Source organism: Primulina huaijiensis, chromosome 7 (genome assembly GCF_012295235.1).
Source record: "Primulina huaijiensis isolate GDHJ02 chromosome 7, ASM1229523v2, whole genome shotgun sequence".
NCBI lineage: Eukaryota > Viridiplantae > Streptophyta > Magnoliopsida > Lamiales > Gesneriaceae > Primulina > Primulina huaijiensis.
Window position 1 is genome coordinate 17,944,609 of NC_133312.1, and position 25,776 is coordinate 17,970,384.

The 25,776-nt window shown below is 35.4% G+C and overlaps 1 protein-coding gene across 4 annotated transcripts; it reads left to right on the forward strand.

Annotated features, from left to right (window-relative positions):
- The first annotated feature begins 6,626 nt into the window (after nt 1-6,626).
- LOC140980138 (uncharacterized) lies at nt 6,627-9,611 on the forward strand. Of its 4 annotated transcripts, XM_073445827.1 has the most exons (10): nt 6,627-6,816; nt 6,947-6,982; nt 7,032-7,050; nt 7,148-7,339; nt 8,027-8,214; nt 8,316-8,490; nt 8,581-8,786; nt 8,858-8,983; nt 9,063-9,166; nt 9,302-9,611. In XM_073445827.1, exons 1-10 carry the CDS (start codon nt 6,777-6,779, stop codon nt 9,488-9,490), a joined length of 1,275 nt encoding a protein of 424 aa, XP_073301928.1. In that variant the 5' UTR covers nt 6,627-6,776; the 3' UTR covers nt 9,491-9,611. The 4 variants fall into 4 exon arrangements, with proteins under 4 accessions (XP_073301928.1, XP_073301925.1, XP_073301929.1 ...); XM_073445824.1 differs by lacking the exon at nt 7,032-7,050 and having other exon boundaries at nt 6,628-6,816; nt 6,947-7,007; XM_073445828.1 differs by lacking the exon at nt 7,032-7,050 and having other exon boundaries at nt 6,628-6,816; nt 6,947-7,007; nt 8,027-8,208; nt 8,334-8,490.
- The last annotated feature ends 16,165 nt before the right edge of the window (nt 9,612-25,776 follow it).

Sequence of the window (25,776 nt, forward strand, 5' to 3'; positions counted from 1 at the left end):
GGTTGAAAGCCTATTTGCTCACAAAAGTCACCAATAATATTTCTATTTTCTTCTTTTTGCATATCAAGTTGTCTTTTTAACTTGATGTCATTGCAAAGAGTAATTCCTTCTGCAGTTATTTCTGCGGATAAATCACCATAGGTGGGAGAATTCCAATCTATAGAATTTGTTAGAGATTTTGATTTTAACCTATTTTTAACTCTTTCAGCAAAGAGAACTGGAAGTCCATAAATAAATTTTTCTTTCCAAAAATTTGCTTTGCAATCATTTCTAGTTAAGAATTTGGTCATAAAAATATCTTTATACCATCTGAATTCAGATAATGTTGGACATCTCAAATTCATCAATTGCTCTTGAGATCTATCTAATTGAAGTTCATTAGCTCCAATAAAATTAGATAGAATTGTATAAATAAGTGTATTAACAACATCAAATTCTTCTCTTCCATTAAGATCAATTATAGAAGAGCTAAGAATTTTATTCTTTGCGTCTTTAGAAAGATAAAAGTCACACCAACCTTGAAGTTGGCCTGTGAAATCAGTAATAATGGCTTGAGCAATTTTCCTATCATTATTATCTTTTATCTTTGCGGCAGAAGAGTATATTAACATTTACTTAATAACAGTTTTAATCTGATATTCAGATTTTCCATCTATATTCCATTCAGTAATGGCTTCTCCATTAAACTGAACGTAATCTTTCTTTTCTTCAATTTGAAGATCAATAGGTGTTGTCTTTTTATAAAAAGGTTTTACAATTGATACTTTATGCATTTTGTTAATCTGCATTTCATCTTCTGACGAACTAGAAAGATTTTCAAATTGTTCAGATTTAGTAATGACAGAAATAGAACCTTTTTCTTTAATGTTGATTTTTTGTAATGTGTCTATTAGGCCTTCCATAAAATCTTCATCTTTTTTGGAACTTAAAAAAAAAAATTTCTTTTTTAAGATTAGGAGGAGGTTTTATCATTAAAGTTTTTGAACTTTCACCACTAGAAAATCCTTGTTTAGATTTTGATAAAATTTCTTCAATTCGGGTAGTCTGATTTCTTAAAGAATGTAAAGTAAGATTAGTAAAATTATTCTGTTGAATTATATGATCAAAATTACTCTGTCCTAATTCAGATTTTATAGGAGCAGCGTAAATTTCTTTATTACCTTTTTTAATTTGTAAAGTAGTGAATGGAGGATGAATATCAAAAGATTCTTCTCCAGTTTCATGAACATATAATTTATATGTTGATTCAAGAGTGTTTATGAAAGACTCATCTGTAAAATTTGGAAATATTTTATTTCTTGCTGGAAAATATAAATTTTCTAGCCATTTGAAAAAATCTAAATTTGAGTTAGTTTCTTTAACCCAATCTAAATATCTTGAAGAATATAAAGTTTGTTGTTTTGAATTTAAACAACTTAAAAACCATTTTTTCTTATTTAGATTTTTAATCTTTTCTAAACTTTTCTGAATAGAATCGTTATTATTAATAACCATAACATTATATCCCATATCAGAAAAAGTATGAGAGTTAGATTTTCTATTATTAATAGAATAACTTCTTTGAAATCGAGAAGTACTTGATTCAGGAATATCAACTTTGTATTCAGGATGAGAAACATTATCATTTGTCTTTTGAAGACCAGATATACTAATTTTCTCAAAATCTGATATAGAAGAAGTAGAATTTCTACTTTCTTCAGGAAGTTTAATTCGTAGATGTCTTTGGGATGAAAATTTTATTTCAACATCCCCATCAACATATTGAACTATACTTTCTAGTTTTCTAGATTCTTCTTTTAGAGAAGGAGCTATATTCTCCATTTTCCAGATTTCTAGCAAAGTAACTTGACTCCAATTAATTGTTCTAGGAATCATGATATTGCTTTTAGTAATATTAGTTATAAAAAGAGTAGTTTCTCCTCTTTTTGAACTAATTTGATTAGTATTGATTCTAAAATTAGATATTGTTGAATTCATAACTTTATAACAAATTCTATATAATAGAACAACATTTTCTGTACCATCTATCATGTCAAAACCTTCAGTCTTTATATTTAGAGTGAGGGCTTTCATGATATTTGGATCAGAAAGAGAAATCGGAAAATTAGGGAAAAAACTAAAATGTATTGGTCCTTCGCATAATGAGGACTCTACTATTCCTAATAAGGAATCTTCGAATTTATTATGTCTTTGATCTCGTACTAGGATTAGGGCTGAAGTATTTAAGCCTAATCTGGTAAGAGGTTTTAAACCTACTTGTATAATTCTCAAATGCATAAATTTGTAAGATTGCTTGTGAATATTAACAAGATTTTGAGATAATAGACTACATGAGTCGTATCCTCCTTTTAAAGGAATCGCTTCTTCTATAGTTTTAATTATATAATAAGATTTAAAATTAAATCCATTAGATCTATAAATCTTCATATTAGAACATGCTGGTATTTTCCAGTTTTGAATATTCTTTTCGAAATTTTCGGAAATAATCAATTCTTTATTTTTAGTATTACTACTTGAAGATTTATTCTTAGTAAAACATTTTATTATTTTATCCATCAGAATTTAAGTAGATATTGTCAAGGATTTACACCTACCTTGCTCTTTGGCCTTACAGGATTTGCAGAACCTGACTTAAGGATTTATCCCGGGTATAACTACTAATTTCTTTGCAGAATAAAGAAATACAGATCTTTAATATAAAAATAAAATCTTTATAGAAGAATTTCTTCAATTACAATTGCTCTGATACCACTACAACGAAGCCTTTAAGACTTATTATAACTAATCAACCTTAATTTAAGTTTTAAAACAGTACTCCAATATTATGATCGTCGAAGACATTGATATCTAAATAAGAAATCACAAAGAATTCAATAGTGAGTTTATAGAGAGCAATCAACACCATTCAAGAATGCACAAAAGCTCTCGAATCACCATGGATGTTTATTTTCTTCTGGTAGAGAAAACATCAATTTTATTTCTCACACTTAGAAAACAAATCATGAAATGACCTCGACTTTTTTTTAAATCATAAACTCGAAAATACCAAATAAAATAAACTTAACATTTTCATAAATCAAAATAATTTAACAATTGAAATCTCAAGTGCATAAAATATCCCTAAATCATAAACTAACCAAAAATCTTACGTCGACCTTTAAAAAGATCAACTAGCATAAAATTAAAGCATAAAAATATCTCCAATAAATTCTTTAACATAAATCTTTCAAATCTTTTATCTATCAAGTTATTGTGGAAAATAAAGGTCCATTGGGAGTGTACTGCAACACTCGACCCACTTAATCGTCAGCGCCTCCCATAATATCATCAAATCATGCATCATTCAAACCTAATGAGTCTAATGACTCAACACGTTCTAAACATGAGTAGCAAATAATATATATAAAATTACATGCATTGAAAATCTTACTTTTATTTAAAATAATCTTTTGAAAATAAATAAACCATTTAAAATCATTTTCAGCATAAATAAATCGTATATCGAAAAATCATTTTAATCATAAAGCTTTCAATCTTTTATCATTTTGGGTGGAGTTTGATCCTCGAAAGTGACTAGCCTTTATCCTTTATTCAATTGATCAGTCTTCAGCTCCACATGGTCCATGGGGGCGGGCACTAGACTCCGTCGTGGAAATATGATCGTCGGGGTCCCTCTGGGACCTTGTCCAGTACACAGGGTCCCTCTGGGGCCTTGTCCCTCACGACATCCCCACAAAATTGTAAGTTTACCGTTCTTTCTTAAAACGGATCCCCCACATAGCACATATCATTTGTCACAGTCAATTCATAAATCATTTTCCAAAAATAGCATTTTTAACAGTAAAAATTGCACAGTTTTATCATAAATCATAAAATACCATATTTTCATTTTAAACATCATAAAATATCATTTAACATGCGTTATGATCCTTCGGACGCTGCCAAGCTTTTACGAAATTCTCAAGTGTAAAATGACCGTTTTGCTCCTAGATGTATTATTTCTCGATTTTGACCTTTTCTTACTTTTAATGACATGGGCTTATCCCAAATAATTATTTAAGCTTAAATCTAATTTTTCATAATTTTATTCCGCTTAATTCGAGACTTTTCAATTAATTCTTTAATTAACAATTCGTGAGGCGATTAAATCTCGAATAAATCTAAACTTTAATATTTTGATCCCAAACTATAAACATAAACTTTTTATTACCTAAACTACCCTTGTGAGCCATGAACCACCACCGTGGACCCATGGTTCCAATTTTATTCATTAAATTCGAAATAGTGACCCATGCAAGAACTCACCGGGCCATCTCCTGATTTACTCGAGTCACGCCCGAGCCACCTCAAGCCAAACCCAAGCCAACCTACCTAGGCATTCTCTTGACCAACCCTGACCCTCAGAACCTGACCTTAACTCACGCACAAGCCCAGCACCGAAGACACGAGATCTGCGCGCAAGCTTCACCTTCGAACCTAGGACTCCTAGTGAACTAAGACTCTCCTACTCGAGCCACCACCGAGCCCACCTAACCCTCACCGACCCAAGACCACGCCCAGACCCAACCAAGCCCAGCCCAGACCCCTAGACCCACGCACAAAGGCACTGCAAGCCTGCTGCACACAACAGCCGCGCGAATTGCTCCTACACGTTTTGCTCTAGCCCATGTCGTGCCACCCTACACAGCCCCATGATCCGACCCCTGGCCACCTCCCTTGGACCTTGATGGACCACCCTAGCCAGCCTAACCCTCGCCAAGCACCCTACTAACCCCAAACCGACGCACACATGCCATGGGAGGAGTCCTTGCCGATAGGGATCTTCCTTTGGCTGCTAGAACTCTTCCTAAGTTCACACCACGCCCTGGCCATGCCCTGCTTGAGCCACGACCCTAGCTCCCACCTAGACGAGCCCTCAACCATACTAGTGCAACACGAATAGCCTCAATAACTCTAGGACTCACTCCCTTGATTTACCTTCGACTTCCAGCATGTATTTTTCTTCAAATTTTTTCATGTTTAATTCAAAAATCATCCCTAGTTGGCAGCCTATCCCTTGGAATCATAATGATTTTAAAACACGCGTAAAAGCATTCAAACTTTTAAAAATATTTGTTCTAACGATGAACCAACCGTACAAACATATTTTTCATGCATAAACAATTTAAACATGCATATGTTGATTTGAATGATGCGTAAAAGAGTTTAGAAAACGTGCCTTTGCGTTTAAAACGCTCGAATACGTGATCGTCGGCGATGAAAGACGAACAGGCGACGAAGAATCCTAGCTTTTCTCTTCTCCTTATTTTTGAAAATTCTAGTGTGTGCAAGTGTGTGTTTTGGCTGGTTTAAGGTGTAAATTATGGGGTGATAAACCCTTGGTTTAGTTATTTATATTTTAGTTAACATGTAAATGGGCTTGGGTTTTGGGCTTGCTAGTTTGGGAGCAATTGAGCCTACTCAATTTGGTTAAATTGGGCTCAATAACTCTTATTTAATTAAAACATAATTGTTTTAAAATTTAGTTTCCAAAAATAATATTTTTGATCTTTGAAAAACTCTCGTTTGTCCAAAACCAGCTTCCCGGGAAAAATCAAGCTCGACTCGTAAAATGATTCGAATTCTAACATTTTTAGAAAAATTAATCATTTTCAATCATATCGGGGTGACTTGAAAATATTTAAATAAAAATAAATATTCTTGTCTTGGTCGTCCTCGGTCTTCTTTCTCCTGCCTATTATCAAATATTCAGGTAAAATCCTTTAATTTCATGAAATCATGTCATATAATCATTTAATCATGCAATCATATCTTTAATCATATAATAAATATCATGCAAGCATTTAAAATCAATTAAATAAAATAATTAAACAATTCAAGTAATTTGCATGCATGTGGTTTACGTATGTTTGGTTTTTCGGACGTTATAAATCAGTTCCTTCCAGAGCACTTTCAACATCAGAACACTGCTTTAATGACATATCAAATCATCCATTATCACGCTTGCTCACTCTGTAGCAATATGTTTTTGCACCTTGTCTCAATCTTCTCATTGTTATTATTCAATTGATTAAGAAAATTAGTTGAAGAAGTTGGAGTTGATCACCAGGCTTTTCGTCTGGCTGATCAGTTGTAGAGCTTTGTCTTGTCATCAAAATGATTGAGTTGTGTACTATGAGTTCTAACTAAGAATGTGACGTCAGTTGGATCGAGATTGTACAACGTGATTGTATAATTCAAAGTTTTCTAGTATAATATTTTCGATAATGAAAAAATGATAGATGTAGAAGGATTTGTTTTCGAACTTCATCAATTTGGTTAATATTCGCTGAACATGTTCAAACATCTTCCGTTCTTGGAATCGGTCTAAATTATTTTACAGTTCGATTTTGATTGAAAATCACTTCATCGATTGTTAACCTCACTATGAAACACATAATTATAGTGATCCAACCGATCCTAACAATATTATCTTGCGTATGTTTAAAACTAGTTATATAAGTAAATATTCAAATAAATTTTGTTAAAATAATTTATAAAAATACAATTATTATTGTAGACGAATTTCAAGTTTAGCTTATAAATGAACATGTTAGTGTCCCACTAAATCCCCACAGGGACGTAATTGCCACGTCGCTGGAGATCTTTATTCCGAGTGTCAGTGACATTTCTCCCGTCACTCTTCAATTTCAACTTGGATCAAACTTCAATCTCACCCAAATATTTTCTCCTTCTTCGTTAAGGTTTGCCGTTCTCAAAGTCAAAAGTGAGTAATCATGGGTGGCGAAAATTTTCTACCTCCCTTTTCTTCAACTGGTACTTCTTTTTCGCCTTGAACTTGTGCCTTGGTCATCTTTTAAAGGAAGCGGGACAATTGTTCTGATATTTAAAGTTATCTGTTTGTTATTTGAGTAATCATCTGGGAGATATATTTTTTATTTTGCAGAGGACGAGTCATCGGTTGGCCAGGATTTCTCCCGTGTATCCCTTAAATCCGATTGTTCAAGGTACGCATTTCTCCCATGTGTCCCTTAAATCCGATTGTTCAAGGTACGCATTCTTTTCATCCTCTGGTTAAGCGTTGAAAAGCGCCAGAAATATTGTGGGAACTAAAAATTGATTCTTGTTATTTGATTTTGGTGTCCAGTGGAGAGGAGGGTTTGAATGCTGATCGATTGAATGGGGAGAGCGGGTTGCATTTTGAGGAATTTTCTGAAGTGGGTTATCGGAATTTTTCGGAGAGGCAGAGATGCAAGGCCTACGCAGATGTTTTGAGGAGTTATGAGGATTTACGTAGCCGTTTGGAGAGATTTGAAGAGGCTAAACTCAAAATTTTGAGGTATGCTTAGATTTTGTATTTTTTTCCCGGTGGCTAGAAAAGAGTATCTGTTTTTGGTCATAGGATTGGAAATTTTTGGACCTTGGCTAAGTAGGATGAATACAGTTTGTACTCGATAGATTTTTGAAAGTGTATTATTATATGTTTCAAGTGTTTGGCAAAATGTTCGAGGTAAGAGTATGTACATGAGACGATGTTTGGATTTCAGAAATTACCTCTTCCATGTTCCAAAAATTTGTAGATTGGTCTCTGATAGACCATATAGGTTCATAACTTCAGTATTTCTTCTACCTCGGTGCTGCCTCAATTTGAGATGGTGTGATCCTGCTAAAATTTAACGATGTTGCTTTGGGTGAATTTAGTTGTGATATTGATAATGTCTTACAACTTTGGTACATAACCCCAACATTTTGGTGATCCGTTTCCATTAAGGACTTGTCCAAAAAACGTTCGGAACTACTTTGTTAAGTTAGACATATATAGGACAAAGGCTGCTATGAATTGTTCTCAGACAATATTTTTCGCTTCCTGACACTAGTTAGATCAGAATCCAGATACTTATCCTACAAGATTAACCACCTCCCTGTGTACGCGCAAAGTCGTATACAACTGTCCCCCTGTGCTCATGATAGCATTTATTTGTAATTTTAGCTTAAGTGAACTTACCTGGTGGCATGTACCTTACAGCTACACCCCAGGTTCGTGGGTTGAAAATGCAGGTGGCATGTGCTTGAAGGATTACAGCATCCCAAAAATCACGTCACTCTTGTTAATAGGACCAAAGGGTTCTGGAAAGAGCAGTCTTGTCAACAAAATTTCTGGTGTTCTTGAGAATAGTGTTTTTGCATCAGAACGCGCACAAGCATCTTGTACGAGTACCATTTCTTTTTCTTTGCTATGTAAAGTGTATCCGCTAATATTAAGGCTCTTCAATGTCAATGAACAACGATTTTTGGCCGTAATTGACTTCAAACAGATAATTCTTCTAGGGCAGATGGAACCTATTTCCTCCATGAATACATTATCCCGGCTGGTTTTGGTTCGTTTTGCTTGTATGATTCTCGTAGTTTGTCTGATGATTCATCTGAAAACGCGAATGTGTTAGAGGGTTGGATGACCAAGGGTGTCCATCATGGAGAACTTGTGACGAGGTTATTTCTAAATTTGTATAATTTTTTAAAAATTATTAGACTTTCAATTTGCAATCCTTGAGTTGTATTGTCAATTTTTTTTCTTGATAGGAAATCTGATAGTTTGTATGTAAAAGCTCAATTGAAGTTTAAGGCTCGACAGAGTTGTCGTGGTCAAGTCAGAGCAATTAACTTCGTCATATTTGTTGTTGATGGGATTTCCATTTTAGAAGCAATGGGGAGTAGTGATGGAACTAATAATGGGTACACTCATATGACAGATACGACTTTCAACAACCCATTCTTGTCATTCAAAGGTATCCATTTCAAGACTCACTCGCTTTCTTCAATTTGGGATTTTAATGCATTTGTTCTTTTTATGTCTCAGATGACAAGCCTGTTGTAGTAATCACACACGGAGATTTACTCTCACTTTCTGATCGTGCGAAAATAAGAGTTCATTTAGGAGAGTTGTTGGGCGTCTCTCCAACAAAACAAATTTTCGACATCCCAGGTTCATTACTTTGCATCCTCTCATCTCTCCGGAAATAATATTGTTCACAGCAAAAAGCTTCACGTTCTTTATTTTTCAGATGACAAGGATCCAGCCACCGCCTTGACAATAATCGATATGCTACATTATTGCCTTGACCGTGCCGATAGAAATCTTCCTAGCAATGATCTGTACATGAGCAAGGTTTGATTGATTTTTCCCTAAATACAGTACATACCTATAGCTGCATTTGATGATGCTCTCATGTGTCTTCTCTAGTTAGTATCACATTTGCTGTGCAAACTACTGAGCTTATGTTTTATGCCGAGTGAGTTGCAGATGTATAATACGTCTTTGTCAGTTGCACGTCGGGTTCTGTTGGTGGTTCTGGTGATGGCCATTCTACTTCAGGTTCTTGTTTCCATTATAGGTGGTGCTACTAAAACCAAAACGACCACTCCCACTTCGTCGAAGCTTGATGTGGACTGGCATAAAATTCGATATTTATGGCTGGGAGATGACTACTAGTGCTGTTAACAACTTCTATAAAGATAAACTCTGTGAATAAGTTGTAAATCTGTGCAATGGGACCTTTTCGGTGACGATTTCATGTTTCTTTTGCTGCAATAACATATTTGCAATTAATGAATTCTCGTCCTAAAAATATTTCTAGTCAAAGAAAAAAACACTTATTTGGCGACCCAACCTGACCCTTTTTTCCCAGATAGATGCCTAATAATTTGCAGTGAGATCAAATTTAGCATGTAAACAAAAGAAGGAAGAATTAAGAGTTGGGAGCATAAGCTAGCAATTATATTTTGGCAAAATCAAATTTGTGTTCTCTATGTATAGATGTGATGTTATGTACTTATAGTGGACATGTGTACACGTTGTGTACTTACAGTCAGTATTATACAAATTTAATACCAATTGGGCACGTGTTATTTATGAGAGTAGGAGACGTTTCTTTTATACCAACGGTATTGAACTTAACATATAGTATAAGATAATATTTAAAAGAAATGCGATTATTTATTCTCCAACTATGAGCACCCAGCAACGCCACTAACGATGGATTCCACCGCCTGCAAGTGCGGTGAAAGTTAGTGTTGATGCTTCGATTAGAGAGTTCTTGTATCAATTTTATTTATATGGGTTTATATGTAAATAATTATGTGTTGTGGGTTGTCTATTAAGTTAAGCCTAAAATTAAAGTGATCAGTTAAAGTTTGGGTTTTTGAGATTTAATGTATCTAATAGGTTGTGGGTATTTAATGTATAGATGTACAAGTGTAATTTCTGTTTTTATGATGTGTCAAAACAGAAATATCATAAGATAACGATAGATATTATCTTTTATGGGTCATGGTCCTTAGATCGCACGACATCACGTTTCTCATTCTCTTTCATGTTAAGAAAATAGCTCAACATAGAAAACTAAAGGATTCTCTCAAAGAAAAGAGCGCGTAGATATAAATGATCGAGGCATGTTCTAAAGAATTCAGAATCGTGGCATCTGGTATGCTTCTGCTTAAGTTTCAGTCAAATTCTAAATGATTTAGCGTGATGGATTTTGTGGTTTATGGATTTTTCTCAACAAGTGGTATCAGAGTCACTCATGCTTGAATAATTGATATTTGTTTAAAGTTTTTCGATATTATTTGTTTTCAAATCTGGAAAAGAAAATTTTGTTTAAATTTTTTGATATGGCTTCATATATGGAAAATATTTTGGTTAAAAACAAATCTTTTAAAGTTTCAATTTTGATAATAAATTTTGGTTGAAATTTTTAAGAATTCGGTATAAGACTTCGATTTTTCGTCCAAATTTTGTTGTACAAAAAAATTTTTTGGAGGAAAATAGAAAATTCGGGTAAATTTTTTTTTTTTCAAAAATCGATATATGGCGCGCCCAACAGTGCCCAAACAGATGTAGATGTGTATAGGCGATTTTTCGGGGCGCCCCCGCATACCCAGGACTGTCCAGGTAGTCGAGCCCCCGTGCGCCTAAGACCTCTTTTATGAAAATTAATTTTATTTTGAAATACAAAAATATTTTGGTATATGTGATTTTTATGAATATTGATCGGCGCAAATGAAGGTTAATATTTAATATAATTACATATACATTTGTGGTGGTAAACATATGATAGTTGTTCGGTTTTTCACATGAATAATAAATCGGCCCAAAAGAATATTGTTATTTGACATGACAGTTATTATCAGCGTTTGACTGTTACGTCAAGATATAACTTACAAACTAATCTTTTGTCCAAAGATATAACATTAATGGAGTGCTTGATATTATGTTTATGGGGTTTATATTATTTGGATATTTGGTCGAACATGTATATTTAATTTTTTGTTCTCTGTTCAAATTTGACTTTTGGAAATATTCATTCCAACATAAATTTCATTCATATGTTAAATGGCTCGAAATTTAAATCGTGACAAGAGAATTTATTGACAGTTCTTGGAGTCATGGATTTGGACATTGCGATAAGGGTTGACTCCTCTCCCGCCATTATGCATAAGAGTACATCTGATGAGAAGAGAGAGTTTGAAAGGTGGGAGAGGTCAAATCACATGTGTATGATAATTATGAAGAGGACCGTTCCAGAAACATTCAAGGGCACAATGTCTAGTGACATTGCTACGACTAAAGCTTTCCTTCAGGACCTTGAAAAGAGATTTGCTAAAATTGAAAAGTCTGAAATTGCTACACTATTGACAGGCCTCGTTTCAATGAGGTATAAGGATAAAAGCAATATCAGGGAGTACATTATGAAAATGTCTCATCTTGCTTCAAGGTTGAAAGCACATAAGCTTGACCTCTCTGGGACTTGCTGGTGCATTTGGTTTTGATATATCTTCCTCCTCAGTTTAACCAGTTCAAGGTGAGCTATAAATGTTAGAAAGAGACTTGGTCTCTGAATGAGCTCATCTCACATTGTGTTCAAGAAGAGGAAATATTGAAGCAAGACAAGGCAGAAAGTGTTCATTATGCCTCTACCTCGAAGGATAAAGGAAAGAAAAGGAAGGATAAGGAAGCTGCGGATACACAGCCTTCGAAGGAACAACAGAAGATTCTTAGTGATTCACAAATTTCTAGTTGTTTTTTCTGTGGTAGTTATGGAAATATGAAGAAGAAATGCACTAATTATAACACTTGGTATGTTAAGAAAGGTATGCTTCTCAAAAGGTGGATAGATTTTGGTGCAACAACTCACATCAGTTTGTCTATTCAGGGTTGCCTGGATTGCCAAAAACCAAGTGATACTGAAAAATTCATCTACGTTGGTGACGACAACAAAGTTGTAGTTGAGGAAATGAGAAAATTTCGATTATTGTTAAAGACTGCAATATATTTGGATATTTATGAAACATTTGTTGTACCTTCTTTTAAATGGAATTTGATTTCCATTTCTGGATTGGACAAATTTTGTCATTCTTGTTCATTTGGAAATGGAATATTCATTTTGTTTTTTTAATTCAAAATTGGTTGGTTCCGGTTCTTTATTAGGATACGATAATCTTTATTCTTTAGATGTTATTGTTTCAGTTAATGAATATCTGAAAACAAGTAGATGTACTAAAAGAAAATTAAACGGTGAGAATTCAGCTGTGTCATGGCACAAGAGATTGAGTCATATATGTAAGGTCTAGAAATTCAAACAACGTAACCTGACTGCATGCGAATCTAGTTATTAAAATGCTTATTTAATGATTTTTAAATGCAAGTTTATGACATGAATATGTGCTTTTATTTCATGAATTACTATATTGCATTTAATTAGGCTTTTAACAGTATTTCACGCTCGAACGAGGAACGAAGATCGGTGACAGTTTGAGGCAAATGTTTTTATTAAATAAATTTTTTTAATATATGATGTAAATATGAGAGATTTTCAAAAAAATGGGTCTTTTAAGGTATTTTTAAGCATCGATCCATAATTTTTTAAACTGGTATGCAATTTTTAGCAAAACGAAGGACTTTTGAAGGTTTGGGTAATATTTTAAAAAATGTACCAAAACGAAATATTTTACAAGCGTGTTGTTGGGCTTGTGCTAGTAGAATTTTAGGCCAAACCCACTTCACTCAAGTATTTTAAAACATAGGCCCAAATATACACTATTTTTATTCTTTTAAAAACCCTCAAACCCTAACCCTCCCCATAATCACTTGGCCGCCCTTCCCTCAAAATATTGCAGTAGCATTGGCTCATTTTTTTTTCAGTTTTTGTGGGAAAAAAGCAGCCAAGGTCCCCTCTGTCCCTCCGGTATCCGTTCTACGCGATTTTTGTCAAGATTTTCGAGCGTATTTACGCAAAGGCACGCCCCATACCTTTTATTTCTCGTCAATCACAACATGATAGGTGTTTTGAATGGATTTTGCATGATAGTACATAGATTTATCATTGTGCATTGAGTCACATGATTTTTACACGAAAATATGCATATTATATGCCATGATGCTCACGTTTTTGGCTATGGTTGAAGGGGCTGCCTGGAACGAATTGTAGGGGACTCAAACACGTCTGATTGATGGCATCTAGAGGTTGAGATCGAAGCGGGATCATGTTCATGTAAGGATCGATCAGACATACATGTTTCGGGTTAGGGTTTTTGGTTCGATCGGTTGTTTCAAGGGTTGCAGCGGTGCAAGGGTTATTCCGGGACGTGGAGTAGACCCTGGTGGGTCTGAGACACGACTTGGAGTGGCTCAAGCACAGCTGGTTTTGGGCTAGGATAAATCGAGGAAGCTAGACGTGGTTAGGGCTCGATTTTGAGATGTTCGTTTGTGTCTCGTGTATTCGAGAGCATGGGTTTGTGGATCATGGTTAGGGAAATCCAGGAATGTCTGGCTGTGGTCTAGGATAGGTTGGTTCGAGCTTTGTCTGGGCCGAGTGAGCGTAGGATGGCTTGGATTTGAGCTGGAAATTTTTAGTTTTTACCCAGAGGATTAGCACCGCAGCGCTGTCCTTTCGGCACCGCAGCACTTGAGCTTCGGCTCTTGTAGCGCTGCAGCGCTACTTAGCCAGCGCCTAGCCTAGGCGCTTGCCCTGCACTCTAGAGTATTTGATTTTGATGAGCATGGTTCGTGTTGGGAGATGATAGGTCATTGTGTTCAAGATTATCTGAATATGGGAGATGACAACTGAGTGAGGTGTGCTACTTACATGCTGCGAGATGATGCTTCTATTTGGTGGGAAGGAGCTGAACATGGAGTTAATCTATCCACCCACACTTGGGTGCAATTCAAGAACATCTTCTATGAGACGTATTTTACTACTGACATCTGAGGACGCTTGAAGAGGGAGTTTATGACTCTCCGTCAAGGAGACACGACTGTGGCTGAGTTTGTTAGGAAATTTGATAGGGGTCGTCACTTTGTGCCCCTTATTGCTTGGGACGCTGCTAAGAAACTGAGGCACTTCATGTATGATATTCGACCTACTATAAGCGTGATGTGATGTTGATGTGACTGGCATATTATGCAGTTGTCACTGCTTGTGCATTCCAAGCGGAGCAAGCCCTGAAAGATATTGACTTCGAGATATAGCGCAAGAGGCAGCAGCACTAGCAGAATTCTCAGCCGAATAAGAGACAGTTCCCAGGACCTCCTAAAGCTCAAGGGCAGCAAAAGCCCCAAGGACAATGGAAGAAAACGAGGCAACCGAAGCCACCACAGCCTGGAGCACCAAAACCTGAAGAGAGGCCACTGTGCAAAGAATGCAATCGCTTACACCTTGGCAAGTGCATGTGGGGAACATACAAGTGCTCCATATGCAAGAAAGAAAGACATAAAGCCATGGACTTCCCTAAGAAGAAAGGACCAACTGTTGACAGAGCTTATGCTATGCATGCTGAGGAGGCTGAGAAATAGTCAGACACGACTTTGATCACTGTAACCTGGTTGTTTAACATTTTTATATTGCTTTTGTTGCATGAAATGTTAAATTGGTTATGTAAATTGATTGGGATAATGGAGAACTTAGTGGAAAATAGGTTCCATGCTCTACCTTAGTTGGATTTAAGGGATGACTTGGAGAATCGTTCAAATTGAGCATAAAATATAAGACTTAATCATGCAAAGGAATGACTGTAACCAAAATTAAGAATTTTAAGGCTTGGAAATGGAAAATTTGAAAATTTTGGGATAATTATGGCAAAAACAAAAAAACAAAAACTTAGGGACCAAAGTGAAAAAATCAAGAATTGAAGGGCTAAATTGTACTAGCCCGATAACTGAAGGTCTAAAACGAAATTTTTGAGTATTCCAGGGACTGAAATTGAGGTAACCGAAAATTCTAAGATGAAATCTGGAAATTTCAAAAATCCATGGACTAAATTGCAAGGTTTTGAAAGTGCAGGGGTTGTTTTCAAATTCTGGATAAATAGGGTTGTTTATGCAATTTCTAGAATTTTAGGGATCAAAACAATAATTTTTGAGAGTTTAGGGCTGGAATTGATTGAATTTGGAATTTAATCGGGCTAAAATGTAATTTTCAAAAATTTAAGGGCAAAAAATGAAGAGTTCGAAATTTTAAGTGTTTGAATGCTATTTTCGAAAATTATTATGGTAAAATTGTGTAATTTTTGAGAATTTTTGGGTAATTAATGATAGAAATCTTTTAAGTTTCGACACAATTGAATTTGATGGCACATTTGTCGCATGAAGGATATTCATTTTAGGTGTAACTATCTATGTATTACTGGATTCTGGAGCTGCACACTCATTTATATCCGAGACATTCGTCAAGCGACTAAAGATTATATCTGAGGATTTGGAATGGGGCTTTAAAGTTTCCATTCTTTCTGGTGATCAAATGGTTACTACGAGTATTGTGAAGAATTTGGAGCTTCGTTTGCAAAAAGATGTGCTTCGAGCATATATTATCGTACTTCTGATGACTGAATTCGATCTTGGCATGGATTGAATATCTACGAATGGAGCTTCGATAGATTTTTGGCAGATGTCAGTATCTATTCGACCGTCCAGCGGGAAATATGTTGTCTTTGAGGCAGCAATGAACAAGCAAATGCCGCACATTATCTCCTGCATCTGTGCAAGGAAGCTTATGAGACTTGGTTGCCAAGCTTTTCTAGAATGTGTTACTTCAGCACCTCTTCCTATCAGTCAGAAGCTAGAGGATGTTGATGTTGTCAGAGACTTTCCTAGTGTTTTTCCTGAGGACTTTCTGGCATTCCACCGAACCAAGAGGTAGAATTCTCTATTGAGTTGATGTCGGGCATTGTGCCAATTTCAAAGGCACCCTATCGTCTAGCACCCGTCTAAATGAAAGAGCTGAAGGATCAAATTCAAAAGTTGTAGGTCAAGGGTTTATTCGCCTGAGTTGTTCTTCCATGAGGTGCACCGGTATTATTTATTAACAAAAAAGATGGTAGTATGCGACTCTGAATTGATTATAGAGAGCTGAACAGAGTCACCATAAAGAACAAGTATCCTTTGTCTAGAATCGAGAATTTATTTGATCATTTGCAATGAGCATTGATTTTCTCAAAAATAGATCTCCGTTCAGGATTTCATCAACTGAAGGTGAAGGAGTTCGATGTTCATAAGACGACTTTTAGGACTCGATACGGGCAATACAAGTTTATGGTAATGCCATTCGGTTACGAGTTTATGGTAATGTCATTCGAGTTGACCAATGTACCAGCGATCTTCATGGATCTCATGAATCGAGTATTTCAGCAGTATCTAGATCAATTTATCGTTTTCTTCATAGATGATATTTTGATCTACTCGAGGAGCAAAGCAGAACACAGTTAGCACTTGAGAACGGCATTACAATTGTTGCAAGATAGAAATTTATTCGCTAAATTCAGCAAGTGCGAGTTTTGGCTCGAGAGAGTGGCGTTCTTAGGCCACATTATTTCTAGATATGGGTTCGAGTTCGATCCAAGCTAAGTCGAGGCAATTAGAGAGTGGTCAGTACCAAAGAAAGATCCGTAGCTTCTTGGATCTAGCTGGATATTACCAAAAGTTTATTAAAGGATTCTCTTCTATTGCGGTACCATTGACCGTCTTGACGAAGAAGAATGTAAATTTTATTTGGGAATCAAGCTGCCAAGAGAGTTTCGAGAAGCTGAAGCAAGCTTTGAATTCAGCGCCAGTTCTATCGATGTCATCGGGGCAATGAGAGTATGTCCTCTACACAGACGCGTCGAAGCTTGGTTTAGGCGCATTCCTGATGCGAAATGACTTAATGATAGCATATGCGTCTAGACAGTTGAAGGTTCATGAGAAGAACTACCCAACTCATGACCTCGAGCTTACAGCAGTAGTATTTGCATTGAAGATTTGGAGACATTACATATATGGAGAGAGGTGCAAGATTTTCACTGATCATAAAAGCTTGAAGTACTTCTTCACCCAAAAAGAGTTGAATATGAGACAATGAAGATGGTTAGAGTTGGTGAAGGACTACGACTGCGATATTAGCTACCATCCGGGCAAAGCTAATGTAGTTGCAGATGCTTTTAGTAGAAAGACAGCAATTATTACTCAATTGACAGTTCAATTGCCATTGCAAGCAGAGATTCAATTATTCGAGCTTGCAGTGTATGCTAGGATGGATGCTCTTAATCTTTCTACTATGACAGTTTAGTCGAATCTGAGAGATAGAATCCGTGAAGGTCAGTCTTCTAATGAGCAGTTTCAAAAATGGAGACTGATATACGAGTCTAAGGCTTGGTTACTGTATTCTGAGGAGGATGGCATAGTTTGATATCGAGATCGACTATGGGTTCCTAGTGGCTATTCACTGAGAGAGATCATTATAAAAGAAGCCCATAATACCCCGTACTCCATTCATCCTGGAAGTACAAAGATGTATAAGGACCTGCAGTCATTGTATTGGTGGTCGGGCATGAAGCGAGACATCTTGCGTTTTGTGTCTGAGTGTTTGACATGCCAGCAAGTTAAGGCTGAGCATCAGATGCCAGCAGGGAAGCTTAAGCCACTTCTAATTCCTGAGTGGAAATGGAAAAATATTACTAAGGACTTTATAGTGGGATTGCCAAGGAATATCAAGGGATTTAATGTCATTTGGGTGATATTTGATCGTCTTACGAAATCAGTGCACTTTCTACATATTAAGACGACATTCACCATTACACAGTATGCAGAGCTGTATATCCGAGAGATAGTCCGAATGCATGGAATTCCAGTGTATATTGTTTCTGAAAGAGATCCGAGGTTCACATTGTCCTTCTGGAAGAGTCTGTATTCAACGATGGGGACAAAATTGTTGTTTAGTACATCATTTTATCCTCAAATCGATGGTCAATCTAAAAGGGTTATTCAAATTTTGGAGAATCTACTCCGAGCTTGTGTGATATATTTCCAAGGAAGTTGGGAACCGAAGTTACCTCTAGTGGAGTTCACATATAACAATAGCTACCAGTCGTCTATAGGTATGGCTCCTTACGAGGCACTTTATGGGAGAAAATGTAGATCATCAATACATTGGGATGAGATGGGTGAAAGAGGAGAATTTGGTCCGGACTTGATCAAGCAAACATCAGAGCTAGTAGTAAATCCGAGATAGGATGAACACTGCACAAAGCCGACAAAAGAGCTAAGCTGACAAGCGACGAAGAGAACTAGAGTTTGCAGTGGGTGATCACGTATTTGTGAGAGTAGCACCTATGAAGGGTGTTATGAGATTTGGCATGAAAGACAAACTCAGTCCGAGGTTCATAGGACCATTTGAGGTTTTAGAAGATTAGAACATTATCCTATAGAGTGGCATTGCCGTCGATGCTAGCAGGAGTGCATAACGTATTCCATAGCTCATGTTGCGAAAGTACATGTCGAATCCTTCACATATACTGAATCATGAACCTCTGCAGTTAACTCTGAATATGTCATACAAGGAAAGACCTATACAGATCCTGGATAGGCAAGAAAGAAGGCTTCGAAATAAGGTCATTCATATGGTCAATGTTTAGTGGCTAAATCATTCGGAAGAGGAAGCTACTTGGGAAACCGAGACGGACATGAGGAGTCGCTACCCAAAGTTATTCGGCAAGTTTTAATTTCTAGGACGAAATTTCATTTAAGGGGGGGAGGAATTGTAAGGTCCAAAATATGATAACGTAATCCAACTACTTGCAAATCTAGGAAAAATTAAAAATGACTAATTAAATTGTTTTAATTGCATGAATTAAATAAGGTAGACATTTTTACATATTAAATGACCATTTTTAATTATTTAATATGGTATATTTTAAATGGTATTTTTGAAAATGGTGCTTTTGAGATGTTTTAACGCGTCGAGTCGTATTTTAAACCGGTAATCGACTTTTGACAAAAATAAGGACCTTTTGGGGACTCGGCTAATATTTTCAAAGACTATCCTCAACGAAATATTTTACCTACTAATTAATAGGCCTAACATACAATAGTTATTGGGCCTAAACTTGTACCTAGTATTTTATTTAAAACAAACTTCCAAAACCCTAACCAACACAAAAAAATACACGCCCCCTTCAAGCTCTAGACTCCCAGTTTTCTCTCCTCCATCAGCAGCACACACACACACATCTTTGAGGAAAATTCACCTTAATATTGAAGGGAAATTTCAGCAAGCTTCCTCCCCCATCTCTCCGCCAATGTCCCTCCCGTCAAGGATTATTTTTCGTGCGTAAATAGGCAAAGACACGCCTTAATCTTCCTTCACTCAGCGTTCATATCATATTATGTGTATTTAATCATGCTTGCATGAAAAATATGAAATACTTCTTTTATTTTCGTTTTTGAGGCATATACATGATAAAGCCTTGGTTTTTATGCTTTTAAATTCATCTTTATGTTGCACGAAGGGGCGGCCATGATAGGTCTATGAAAAGAGATGAATTTCAGTAGGTTTAAGGACTCCTAGATACATGATTAAGGGCTGGACAAGAAGGAAATTATGCAGAACGAAAATTGGGATCATGGATGGCTAGGGTTTCGGTTTTGGGTCTCCTAGAAGGTTGTAGCTTGGGCTGATGTTGGGTCACGTCTGTGGGTCTTAAAGGAGTCTATTCATGGTTCTAGATAGGCTAAGGGAAGGTCGGGGCAAGGAGAAGGGCGGTAGCCGAGTGCCTTGTGCGCTAGGGGGTTGCGCGAGGCTTCTAGGTGACGGGCGTGAGGGCTGCAGGGGTATAGCTCGTTAGGTATGGTCTAGTAGCTTGTTTAAGGCTCGGTCATGGTCCTAAGAAGGTTGCATAGGGGCTGGTCTTGCTGGTTAAGGGTTAGGGCCGAAGGGTGCAAGGTTGTGAGGGCTAGGGTTTTCTATCAAGGGCAATAAAAGTCCAGAAAGGTCTAGCTGTTTTCTAAGGGTTTTAAATGGCTTGAATTGGGTTGCATAGGGTATGGTTATATGTTAATAAGCTATGGTTCAAGTTTGGTAAAATTTGGTTAAGTTTCGAGTTTATTCGGGTTAAAACCGGGACGTTCTGGTAAGTTTTAAAACGAATTGAGAAATTAGTTGAGGAGCTTAAGTTTATGTCTAAGAAATTCTTATGGGTGTATTTTAAGGTGGTATGTTAAGTTCAGATGGACACAATGGATTTGTGTCGTCGTTTTAAGGTCCAAGGGTAAATTGATAAAGTTAGGGTTTCAGGAGCAAAACAGTTATTTTACACCTGAAAAATGTTAGACGTCATGGAAGTTGCCTGAATGATGTAATGAATGCTAGAATGTTTATTTTGAAAGTTTATGGAATTTTATGATGAAACACGATCATGCTAAAAGACGTGTTTCCTTAGTTTAAAAGAAAAATGATATATATGCATGAATTTTTATAAGTGATGAAAATAATGAAAGGTTGAAGGAGGTGATTTGATTGTGACTAATACAATGATATGATGATATGTAAGGCACAGGCTCAGTTGACGGGTGAGATTGTCGCTGATGTCCCCGCCACCTGGTACCATGGTAATACGTAGATGGATCCATCGACCTACAGCTAATACGAAAGTTACAATTAATTATCTGAATTTAATAAAAGAGAAACGTATACGTATATGATGAAAAAAAATGATATGATGCATGGAAAAAGGATTAAAATTATGCATGTTCATGAAAAGCTATTTTAATAAAAGTATCTTTTACTATTGCTTGTGAATGTATAAGTTTTACTTGTTATCATGTTAAGGTTTACTGAGTCAATAGACTCACTAGGTATGATCGATGCAGGTGAGCATGATTTCGTTGATAATGGAGGTCTTGATGGATGAACTAGCTGGACTGATGGTGCACACAATCTGAGGACCGTCGCTAGTTTTTCGCATTACCTTTATGATTTAAAATTACTTTAAAGATTTTATGACTTTATGCTTTTGAGAGGTTTTTAGAGGAGTTAAGAGTTTTTTCTATTTTGAAATTTTGTTTGAAGATTTGCGATTTCATTTTTTGAATTGTGTTCATTAGGATTTTCAAATAGTAGGTTGGTTGGTTTATTTTAAAGGGTGCATAGTATATTTAAAATATATATGTATATGGACATTTCAGTCGAAGGTATATAAGGAAAAAAATGGCATATTTTAAAGAAAAATGAGTAATAGACGTTTCACTTAAGAATCTGCACGTTTGAAGATGTCCAGCTGAGGCAAGGCCTTATAAGCCTAATGAAAGAAACTGGACTCAACGACGGTCAGCTGTTATTTTTTTGGATACTCTGAAAGATCCATGAGGTACAAGTTTTATGATCCCGCAAGTAATTCGATTTTTGAGTCAAGAAATACCCGGTTCTTTGAGGATGTTGAGTTTGCGGAGGGAGATAAAGTAAGAAATATTGTCTTTGAAGATGAATATGTAAATATTCCCACATGTTTCTTAGACATTGATCAGGATCACATTCTTCACTTTGAACAAGACACAATTCAGTAAGACAATATTATAGATCTTCTCATTCCAGATGAACAAACTCAAGAACTTTCAGAACCTATGCCATTAAGGAGACCCACTAGAGAGTGGAGAAATGCAATACCAGATGATTACATTGTATTTCTTCAAGAACATGAGGCACCCATTGGACTGATGAAGGATGATCCTATCAACTTACGTCAAGCCATGTAAAGTTATACTCTAAAATTTGGAATGATTCCATGAATGAGGAGATAAAGTCCATTAAGAACAATGACGTATGAGATCTTCTCTCATTGCATAAATGTATGAAGCACATTGATTACAAATGGATATTTAAAAACCAAGAGAGACTCAAAAGTTAATGTGGAAAGATATAAGACTTTGCTAAATGCTTTACACAGAAAGAAGACATTGATTATAAAAAGACTTTCTCTCTGGTTTCTTCGAAAGACTCTTTAAGGTTTATAATGGCTTTGATGGTGCATTTCGTTCTTGCGCTTCATCAAATAGATTTAAACATTGTGTTTCTAAATGGCGTCATTGACGAAACGGTTTGTATGGTGCAGTCAGAAAATTTTGTGTCCAAAGATACAATTAACATCAAGTGATCATCTCGTTCGGTTTTAAGATGAATTTTGTCGATGAATTTTGTCGATGATTGTGTATATCATAAGTTCAGTGGGAGTAAGAATATTTTTCTGATTTTATATGCTGAAGACATTCTGATCGCTAGCAACGATATAGAGTTGTTGCATGACATCAAGAGATTTCTAGCTAAGAATTTTGAGATCAAAGATCTTGGTGATGCATATTTTGTATTGGGTATCCAGATACATCTGGATCGTTCTCGAGGTATCTTGGATCATCTCAGAAAAACTATATCGAAAAAGTTCTCAAGCGATATGAGATGCAAGACTGTAAACCAACGGATACCTCTGTGGCTAAGGGAGACAAATTTAGTCTCAAAAAATACCCAAATAATGATTTTGAGGAAAAGAAAATGCAGAAGATTCCATATACATCTGGAGTGGGGAGTATGATGTATGCTCAGGTTTGTACACGTCCAGATATTGCGTACGTGATAAGAATGTTGGGACGATATTTAAGTAATCCAGCAGAACATTGGAAATCAGTCAAAAGAGTTTTATGGTATCTACAGAGAACAAAAGATTACATACTTATATATCGGAGGTTGAATTAGCTTGAGATCATTGGGTATACTGACTCTGATTTTGCTGGATTCCAAGATAGTATGAAATTTACGTCTGGCTACATCTATCTCTTTCATGGAAGAGTGTTAAACAGTCTCTTATAGCCTCTTCCATCATGGCAGCTGAGCTTGTAGCATGTTATGACGCTTCCAATCATGGAATATGGCTGCAAAATTTTTTCAAAGGACGGCGCATTTTGATGGCATTGAAAGGCCACTAAGAATACATTATGACAATAAATCAGCAATTATGTATTCCAATAACAACAGGAGCTCGATGAAGTCAAAACATATTGACATCAAGTTCCTGGTTGTCAAAGAAAGAATTCAGAATGGAAAGTTGTCTATTGAACATATCAATACAAACTCCATGGTTGAGGATCCGCTTACTAAAGGACTGCCATCCAAATAGTTTCATGAACACACTGCCCGTATGGGTGTTATGTAAATCGAGAAAATTTGGTTTTAGTGGGAGTTTGTTATTTTAAATGCTTTTTAGTTGTAGAACATTTTCAGTTATAGTTACATAAATTTATTTTCTGCATAAATAAATTTCAAGTTAAGTCACACTCTAATTATGATTTAAAGTTTGATCTCAATAAGGTTAAAGGAGGATCAATTGGAAATAGACATGTTATGATCATATTGTATGAAATTTCCATGCTACACATTCACTTCATGATCCATGTCATTTATTTGTATTGGCATAAAGACTGCTTTGATCCTATGTGGACGTGATTGATGGAACAGATTGGTTATAGATACATTTCTGAATGACAACATCTTATAGCTCATAAAATTAATTTCACAAACATAATTATAAGGTTACATATAGAGCCTAAGTGGGAGATTGTTGGATCAATTTTATTTATATAAGCTTATATATGAATAATTATGTGTTGTGAGTTGTCTATTAAGTTAAACGATCAAAATTAAAATGATCAGGTAAAGTTTTGGCTATTGAATTTTAATGTATCTAATAAGTTGTGAGTATTTAATTTGTAGAGATATAAGTATAACTTTTGTTTTTTATGATGAGCTAAAATAGAAATATCAGAAGATAATGATAAATATTATTTGTATATGGTTCATGATCCTCAGATCACGCGGCATCACGTTCCATATTCTCTTCCCCGTTAAGAAAACAGTTCAGAAAAGAAAACTAAATAATTCTCTCAAGGAAAAAATGTGTAAATCTGAAATATCAAGACATGTTCTAAAGAATTCAAAATTATTGTTTCAGGTAGGCTTCTGCTTAAGTTTTCAGTCAAATTCTTAATGATTTAACATGATAGATTCTGTTATTTATAGATTTTCTACGACAGATGTACCTTTTTTTGGAGTGGGCGTGGTACTAGAGATGAAAGTGGCATAATTCTTTTTGCGTCGGCTCGAAGATTGCATGGGCTATTTGCTTTTTCCCTTGCTGAAATGTACGCTGTTAAAGAAGGTTACCACACTGCTCTTCGGTACAACTAACTGGTCTCCCTGGATTATAGAAACAGATGCAATTATTGTTGTGGATGCCATTTATCAAGATTTACCTCTCTCTGGCTACTGCATGTAATCATGTAATTTTTGTTTTATATATTTGTTTGTTATATTTTAGTTGTTAAATTTCAGTGCTAATCACGTATTTTTCAATTTTTGACAATTTTGATCTTTTTTCATTAGAAGTATTGATGTGACATTGAACACATGAATACATGATCATCATGTTCGCGTCATATCAACGCCACTTCAGAAAAGTATTAAAATTGCAACAATAACAAAGATAACGTAATAAAAATAAATTTTGATGCCGTGAAATATCTAAATAACAAATTGACAAATTTACAAGATCAAAATTACAATTTATTATTTTTTTTACTTAAATAATCAATTTTAGTATTTTTAGATTTAAAATAAAATATTAATATATTATATATTTCTACTCAACGACTAAAATGGTATTAAATGGTAATTAAACAGGATCAGGCGTAAACCGTGGATAAATTATAACAATTTGGTCAAAAAAATTTAATCCATAATTGACCCTATAAAGCACGTTTAATTGCTCACAAGAGATCGTCTCATGAATCTTTATATGTGAGACGGGTCAACCCTATCGATATTCACAATAAAAAGTAATACTCTTATGATAGAAAGTAATATTTTTTCATGGTTGACAAAAATAAGAGATCCGTCTCACAAAATACGACCCGTGAGATCATCTCACACAAGTTTTTGCACAAAGGTAAATTATTAAAACTTCTAAATTGAATTCGAACAATCTGAAATTCTTTCCATAAGACTTTGACTTCGTTCATTACTTCAAAATAAACCCAGCCAAATGAGTTGTTTTGAATGACAAAAAAAAGAGTTGGTTGAAACGAGGAGATTGAATTAAAGTAACATTATATGCTATATCTTGTTAAATTTTAATCATTGGATTATCAACCCATGATATCGATTTCCATTAAAATGTTAAAAACCCACAAAATTTTATAATGTAGAGATATGTGAAGAATTACTATTGATGAAAGATAGACCGACTTTTTTTGTGTGTAGTAATTGCAGGAAACTATCAATAATTATTATTTTGATATATTTGGGAAAAACTTATGTGAGACGATCTCACGGGTCGTATTTTATGAGACGGATCTCTTATTTGGTTCATCCATGAAAAAGTATTACTTTTTATGCTAAGAGTATTACTTTTTATCGTGAATATCGGTAGGGT

Excerpts from the sequence above, each read along its gene's own strand:
- LOC140980138 (XM_073445824.1), top strand. The coding sequence starts at position 6,777 with ATGGGTGGCGAAAATTTTCTACCTCCCTTTTCTTCAACTG. Across the intron at positions 7,340-8,026 it reads GCTAAACTCAAAATTTTGAG|CTACACCCCAGGTTCGTGGG; the intron begins GTATGCTTAGAT and ends TGTACCTTACAG. Across the intron at positions 8,787-8,857 it reads CCCATTCTTGTCATTCAAAG|ATGACAAGCCTGTTGTAGTA; the intron begins GTATCCATTTCA and ends TTTATGTCTCAG.